The sequence below is a fragment of the Pygocentrus nattereri genome, chromosome 5 (assembly GCF_015220715.1).
Source record: "Pygocentrus nattereri isolate fPygNat1 chromosome 5, fPygNat1.pri, whole genome shotgun sequence".
NCBI lineage: Eukaryota > Metazoa > Chordata > Actinopteri > Characiformes > Serrasalmidae > Pygocentrus > Pygocentrus nattereri.
In genome coordinates this window covers 16,827,400-16,835,599 of record NC_051215.1, presented here as the reverse complement: position 1 = coordinate 16,835,599, position 8,200 = coordinate 16,827,400, and the positions used below count along the sequence as shown (strand labels likewise).

General features: G+C 39.3%; 1 protein-coding gene across 1 annotated transcript in view; it reads left to right on the top strand.

The window, feature by feature from the left end:
• The first annotated feature begins 771 nt into the window (after positions 1-771).
• vegfc (vascular endothelial growth factor c) overlaps positions 772-8,200 on the top strand; it is a 55,014-nt gene continuing 47,585 nt past the window's right edge. The window contains exon 1 of the mRNA XM_017709064.2: positions 772-1,357. Within this exon, the coding sequence (XP_017564553.1) occupies positions 1,241-1,357 (117 nt within the window). The 5' untranslated portion in view covers positions 772-1,240. The remainder of the gene's footprint in view (positions 1,358-8,200) is intronic.

The following is an 8,200-nucleotide window of genomic DNA, read 5'->3' as shown; positions in this document are numbered from 1 at the left end:
ATTTTCACTTCCCTGGGGTCTCATTACAATTACAGTACATGCTGTGATTACACTGATTTAGAAAACTGTATAAAAATAAAATATATACAGTATAATCCTCGTTATAATCTCAGGTCAGTTTCATGAATTTCTTTATGACAAAAGTCACATTCTTGGCCTGATATCGGTAGTGGAGTCCAAACCCATACCCCAGATCATCCAGTAAAAGTGACTGGTGTCTTGATGTTGCTAGCTTTTGGATTTTTCCATGTCAGCAAACACATCCGTATTTCACCATGTTTTGACAAGTTATGACAAACACACCGATCCAAAACCAATACATAGGATGTTGTTAAAAATATATGTCATCATCTCAAAGTTGACCAACTGATGGAGTCCCAGTTAGGCTTGGTCATTGGGTCAACTGTTAATTACATTACAGCTTTTATAAGACCTCACTGTAAAATATTCTGTGATCCTCATTTTGTAGAGATGCACAACACGTCCTCAGTAGAGAAAAAAGGAGCACGCAAAAGTTAAAATAGTAACTAAAGATAAAAAAGTAAAGTAAAAAAAAAAATTTAATATTATTAAGGTGACATACAAATAAAAGTAGAGGTATAAGAGAGCATAAACCTAATAATACATCTAAAAATATAAGTGTGATAAAAAAAAATATACGCTACGAAGAAATTCCCGCGAAAAAAGGGAGGGGTGGGGAGTGGGGGGGGCGCGTGCCTCCTCTCTTTCTGCTCTCAGCCAAACGATTCTCGCTGTGTGTGAAAGTTGCATCAATTCCACGCCAAGGAGACGGCGGAAAAAAGAAAAGAAGAGAAAAGAGGCGGAGGGGGAGGAGAGGCCGAGCAGCAGTGTGACAGCGTGAAAGCGCGTTAAACCGCGTTAAACATGCCATTCAGCCAGCCGCAGACCTCCAGCTCCACTGCAGCCGCTGGATGCCGAACAACCTTAGAACTTTAAACGAACAATGCACGTGAGAGCTCGACAACAGTAGAACGATTTAAAACATAACGCTCAATATCGCCACGTCTTAACCGTCTCTTCAGTTCGTTGAGGTGTTTAGAGCTTTTTTATGGGTAAAATACTGGATTTTCTTCATTGATTTCTCTGAAACGGTGCTAGCAGAGGACGGGACGGGGAGAATAACTACAGACCTGCTGCCGAGAGAGAGACGCTTTGAGAAGAGGAACTTTCTTACCAGGCCGGTTTCCCGTCCGGACTTTGTGAGATCTCTTTTTTTAAAATGAACTTTTTTGGATTAAGTGTGTTGCTCGCCTACTCGTCATTCCTCTACACGAACCTCGCTTTCCAGTCGAGTCAAGATTACTACGATTACGACCCAGACGAAGGAGATGCCCTGGTAAGCACAACGCTGATCTGAAGTCTGCGCCAGAAAGCCAGTAGAGAAACTCACAGCCAGCTGTTCTCCGCTGCTTGTACCAGTTTAATTTATCTCTTGTTTTCTAGTTTCTAACTTTTCAGAACAGGAGGCAGGCCAGTCCAACAAATATGAGGCTAATGTCCTGTAAATGTCTAGAAAAGAAGTGCTGTGGGCAGCCTGGTGTTATTAATTTAGTGAAAAAAAACTAGCTCTGGCGTTGGACAGCATTGGGTTTGACAGAAGTGGAAATAAATCTCAAGGTCTGGAGGAGATACTGGGAAATGAATTACTTACATTAACATTAAATAGTTTCACAATGCAGAAATGCTTAAGTGCTTCTCATCGTGGTATTTTACAGAAAATATGACAAAGGAAAATATGTCTTAGATGTGTTCGCTGTAAAGCTTCATAAGAATCACCCAGAGAGAAGCCTTTGAGGCAGGTGCCATTGGGTCATTGTGTGCGTGCGTGTGTGTGTGTGTGTGTGGAGGGAGATTATGTGTCTCTCAGCAGTAAAATGACAGATAATCTCAAACACGTGGCCATTTGATCATGCAATACGCTTAATTGGTTGGATTAAAGTTGCTACCCGGGTTTTTTGTTTTCTCGGAAGTAAAACCCAGGCACACACAGAATGTGAGGAGACCAAATGTTTTGTCTTAACCCCCACACAAACACACACATTCACACGCAAGAATTATAATCTTGGTGTTGCTTTTGGCTCACAGATGCGCCAGTATTAGCAAATCAGCCGTTCAAGAACGTACAATCATTGAGAAAGTTCAGGAACGTTTTGACATTGCTATCTGACTTTTGATATACAACAATGCTAAGTTCTGTGGAACTTGTATAAATGCAGTGCATGGAGTATAAATGATCCCATATGCCTTGCATGGCAAGGTGGAAATCTTGACAACAACTTGAAGCACTTCGCCATAAGTAATGTGTGGTACAGGCTGAGTACTAATCATGATTGCCTAAAATGAGACTTGTTCTGCTTTGTTTTCACAGCTCTTCCAAAGTCCCTGGAGTCTATGTAAAATTCAAAGCTTATTAAGATTCATTTTGTTGGAATTCAAGGAGTACGTAAGGGTGGGGGGAAGTTGTCTTACCCAACGACAATGCGAGAGAAACTCTTGAATTTCTAATGGTTTATTTTAAATCCATTTGGGGATATTTGTCTTGTGCTTGAGCCATGGTGGTGAATAATTGTTCTATAATGGCACATGTGGCTGCGACAGGCTGAGCAATAAACAATCAGCAAGTCTTTTGGACTTCCATAAGTCATTCGACATCACTCATCATCAGACTTGTATGCTGACCTAATTTCTCACTGCTGTAATATTTCGTCTGTGACTGTCGCTCGTCAAGCCAGCGAAAGCTCTCCTCTTAGTTATCAGTAGTTGTGAAACAGCTGGGCTACATCTAGAATGACTTATACACTTGTGAGTTTTCTTGTTGAGGAGGTTCCCAGCAGATGTGAGGAGGTCCTGTTCGTTATTATTGTTTTTCTGTGTTGCCACTGGTCTTGAAGCACATTGTCGGTTTGCTATGCTAATTAAGACCGTTATGCGGTGCATGATGTGTTTTACTGTGCCTCGTTCTTATTTTTCACATAACAACCAAAATTATTGCAGGGATAATGTCATGTGAACTATTAAAAAGAATATTCCAAGTGGTACACTGGGTGTTTCTACTGGGTTTTGGTAAACCCACTGCCATCTAGTACAAAAATGGTCTAATATCTTTTGAGAAGATCTTTAAAACAATTGTATTTTCCTCTGTGCCTTGGGGCTAATACAGGAATTCCCTTGGGGCCCCCTCCTCCTCAGTGTGTGTGTGAGTGAAGGAGGACGATAGTGTGAGAGAAAGATAATGTGTGTGCGCAACACCGAGGTAGGGATTGTACACAGGTGGAAGAGATTACTTGCGTGTGTTCTCCTTATCTGTACTCTAATAAGCAGTCCACCTGCCAGACCCTCTTCTTCACTGGCTTATCAGCGCTGTCTTTCAGCACTTGTGCAGCTTTCACTGTGACGCTGGAAGGAGGCAGGACCAGTCACACGAGGAGATGACATAAGCGTGAGGCCTCGCAGGCTCCGCTGGGAATCTAAAGCTTCAGCTGCCCCTTGTGTTGGGCAACTGTTGCAAATGTGCTATTTCACCCGCTAATACATTCATGAGCAATTTTGTGTAATAGTTTTGAATCACCTACGTGACAAATATGTACTGACAAACTGAAACACAACACCCCCTGCCCCCTCTCAAGAAATGCTTGTTGTTTCTAGAAGGCCATGCAACATATTTTGTTGAAGTATTGACTGTTTTTATGCAGTGGTTCTGTACTTTCTTCTATAGATTTGTTGATGTTAGTGTAAAAATAGTAAGTGTATACATGGCTATTCAGTTTGTTTATCCATACATGGATACATTTCACTTGATCTCTCTCTCTCTATTTCTGTTTTTCATCTCTCTGATTCTTTTTTCCTCTTGCTCCCTGCGTGCATGATTCAGTGACACGAGTGTAGCTTAAGAGGGTATTCCTGAAGTCATCTTTGACTGTCTGTCTGTGGGATTATTTCACTATCTGCCTTCAAACAGACAGTAGAAATGACCCAGTTGCATCTGTTGGATCATGTGCTGTTAAACTTGGTCCTCTTTTTGTCCAGGGCACTTTCACCCACTCACCAGAGCCATTCCAAACACAAATATAGACTATAACATACTTCTTGAACACTACATGTACCATAAAACACATATTTGTACCATAAAGAGTTTACAGTATTTAGTAACTGCATAAACAAGTACAAATATCCTAATCCATTTTTTTACTCACAATACAATTTTGGACAAATATTTATAATGTTATGGATAATATGCTCACACAATTTAAGTAGGATGTGCTAATCAGTCAAATCATGCCTAATTGTTGCATGTTGTGTCTGCTAATGTCCCATAATAGGTTGCAAAAAAAGAAACAAGGGACCAAAACTGGATCAGTTTTAATTGTCCATATCCATTCAGATATGCTAGGATCAGCCCGAGTAGCTGGTTTGTTGATTATCAACCCGTATATATTTTATTTTATTTAATCGTTTGTTTCTTAAATATTTTCTTTGATGCATTTTGTCCATTCTTATTCTTAAACCTTAGAAAAATTAAACATTGTGATATATAGTGTGTATCATGAAAATATCTTGAATTATCACAATGTTGAGCTTCACACAGAATTATGCTATGGAGCTGGTGCAGGCCACACATCGGCTGATCTGCAGTTTTATGTTCTTTGATTTGCATATAGTTCTATATGTATGGCAAGTGTTATGTTAATCTTATACATAGATACATGTTGGTTCTGTGCCCATGCTTTCTGGGATAAGTTGCTATACTCCATTCGTGAAGTTCTCCAGGTACAGTCAGAAAGGGATTCTCATTTTTGTAAGCATCCAGCACTTTTTGCTATGCTTTTACCATGGCCTCTGTGGCTGAGTAAGTTTAATTTCATAGCCATAGCCTAAATGCTGTTATATGTTTTCATATTACTAGATAAACAACTGTTATTTTATCTTCCAAATTGAAGTTCAAAATACTGCGGCTTGTTGAATATGTTAATATTTCTCTTTCAGTGATCCAAGCACAATGTTTGCTTGTGAAATGAGGGCAATAAACGAAGAAAATTGAATTACATGTGCCCTTGTTAGCTGTAAAAGTCCTTTCGTCTTCCTCTTCAAGCATCTGTGTAGTCTCATTTTGCTGCTCTGAAATTGTGCATTGTCGCTGTATTCTTTGTAATCCTAGCAGAAGCATACTTGGCTGAGCTCCCACACTATAATCTGGCTCTGTCACTTCATTTCCTTGGCAGAGCTGAAAAGAGAGCAGGGAAACTAAATCACATTGCTTAAGGTGATGTGCAGAACTTGAGTTTTCTTTTTTTCCCCAAAAATATTAGGTTTAAAGCTTAAATAATGAGACATGGAAACTTTTTACAATGTACCAGGCTCCTGAGAAGAAAAAAATTTAAATAAAAAAACTTAATTTCAGAAACATTTCACACATAACACACTTAATAGCATGTATAATATAATGTGTTTGTGGTGTAGATACTTATCACAGTTATATCAGTATCACTGTCAATCTCCTCAACAGAATATACTTAACTTCAAAAAGGATCCAGAGGCACTTTGATTCAAATGGTCTCATGTTTCAGTTAACCTTTTAAACTGTGGCTTTTGCTAGTTTGCTGCAGATGAGATCAAGAGGACTGGCTGTAGCTCTGTTTTCAAGGCTTTGTTGGTGTGAGTGAGATTGGTCTGAATGTAAAAGTGACTGAGGCTTCACTCTCCAGGGCTGCACCACAGAGATAAGCACAGTCCTGCCAGTTTGGATTTGCTGTCTGTTCTGCTGTCACATGGCATTGGTGCATATAGGGTGCCATGGTTACAGGATAAGGACATTTGAGAAAAGAAGTGTGTGTGGTTTCCTTTGCTGCATTATTTTGGCTGAAGTCTTTATGACCAAGTCATCAAGATAACACCTGCCACAAACATCTCATGAATGTGTATGCCAGCTTTTCCAAGTTTCTCTTCTTGTTTTATTGCTCCTTTCTATGTGCACCTGCATGTATATTGAACAATAATCTAGAATTAATTAGGCAAGGCTACTGGACTTGAAGATGCTTCACCAATTGTTTGCACAGCTGAGGTGTTACTATCCCACAGTAAAAGTCAAGTTGCCTTGACTTACTCCTACAGCTAGACAGTTCTTATGCCTTGATGACTGAAGTTTTCATAATCATATTGAACAGGTTAATTCAGGCTACATTCGTTGAGCTCATGCTTGAACCAGGAGAAGATCAGTGGTGGTCTTATCCTCTTGTTGGTATTATTGATGTCAAAGCTGAGGGAGAAAATCTACTCCAAACTCTACCTGATTCCCTGTACATTTATAACTATACAACTGCATTAAAGTCCTGTTACCTGTAGTTTAGTAACATTCAGCTTTACTGTAATCAGGGCATGACTGTATGCTGCAACATTACAGGCTGCAAAAATGATTGCTGTGTATAACCTTGTGTTTTACAGGAAGTATAAGATACAGAGGAAATACAAGCCACATGTCAAGTTTGTGGTTTATTTTGGGTTTAGCTTGCCTAACTAGGCCTATAGTTAGATAGTTATATGTTAATTTGACCTACAAGCTAAAAGAGTAATTTATCATGTAAGATTGAAACTGGAAGAAACTTGTGTTTATATAATAACAATGCCTGTATAATAGTGTCTTGTGGCTTGCTTTTTATGCAAAATCTCACCTTTTTGCTCTAAGCATTTCAGTGACTGTGGGAAAGAACTTCACGCAGTGTTGGTGATTGCTGAATGGCCCCTACAATTTCCACTGTGCGCTTTTTAATCTCTTCCAGAGGAGGATACAGTCTGGGTCAGAACATAGTTAAAAATGCCTGTGTCTGTGCCCCCTGACCTCTCTGCAACAGTGAGCATGTTCATGCCTTTAGATGGAGCTCAGCGAAGCGTGGTGGCTGCCACTGCTTTTCTGCACAGATTATTTTAACATGTTCCCCACTGCAAAGTTCTAACGCTCTGTGTACCATGGAAAGGGGAAGAAGTTAGCCACACTACTTCCTGTGTCAAAGCTAAACCGCATAGTTGTTTCATGATTGATTTAATATCTGTTCGATTACTTGCATTATCAGATCCTTCTCTAGATTACAACAAATAGAACCTGAGGCAGCACTTTCACTCCTATTCTATTTCTTTATTTGTTTTTGAGGAGGATTGTTTCATTTTAGTTCCAATGCATCTCAATGAGGTTTATGTCTGGGGTTTATCTTGGCTATTCTAAAACCTTTGCAAATTCCACTTCTTGAATCTTTTCTTGTTCTTCTCTGTGGGCTTACTCATGTGTTTTGGATTGTTGTCTTGGTGCATGACCCAGCTGCAATTCCCACTTCAGCTCACTGGCAGATGCTGGAAGTGTATTTTTATTTATTGCATTGTTGTAGGAGAGTTTTAGGGCATTCTCTGGAAGATTCATTGCTTGCTATCTTTTCTCCATTTTGGGCTTCATGGTTCTTAACTGTGGTTCAGCATATCCCAAGAGCCTTGTTAACCCTTTCTACATTGATGGGCACATCAACAATATTTTTGCAGAGGTCCACAGTAATTTCTAGACTGTGGCTTTTTCTGCCTGTATAAGCTCTCGGCTGCCAATTTGAGCCTGGTGGTAAGGGCCAAATTTAGTAGTTTGTGTCTTTCTTTTAGACCCCTAGTATTCACTGCTGCAAACAAAAGCGGCTAAATACATTTAATGGGAAAAAATGCTAGTAAATCTGATAGAACAAATATTCATCTGTGTAGAAACCGTTCATAAACTTGTTATAGACATGCATTTTACTAGATGCAACACCATAGTCCAACAAAAATTCATTTTGAAATGTATTGTGTACGGTATATGTAAAGTACATTAATGCATTAATCTTTAAAGGAGTAACATCTTTTTGTCTATCTCTTGGTGCTTTCATATTCATTTATTTGTTTGTGTTTTATTCATTTATTTTGGAACGTTTTAAACTGATGCCACTCTATATTATGGTAAAAGCAACAACCTGCTCTCATGAAACACATGGCAAACTGTGATATGTGTAAATCGTAAGGCTTCGTAGGTGGGCTCTCCAGAGTCTAGGATGCCCTTCTGTTTTGAGAGTATTTAGTGGACTGCAATGTATTTAAGCTCATATAAGACATTATTATCCATTAATGCATGTATCTGTGGGGCTGACATCTCTTGAAAGTGGCCTGAAGCATCTTG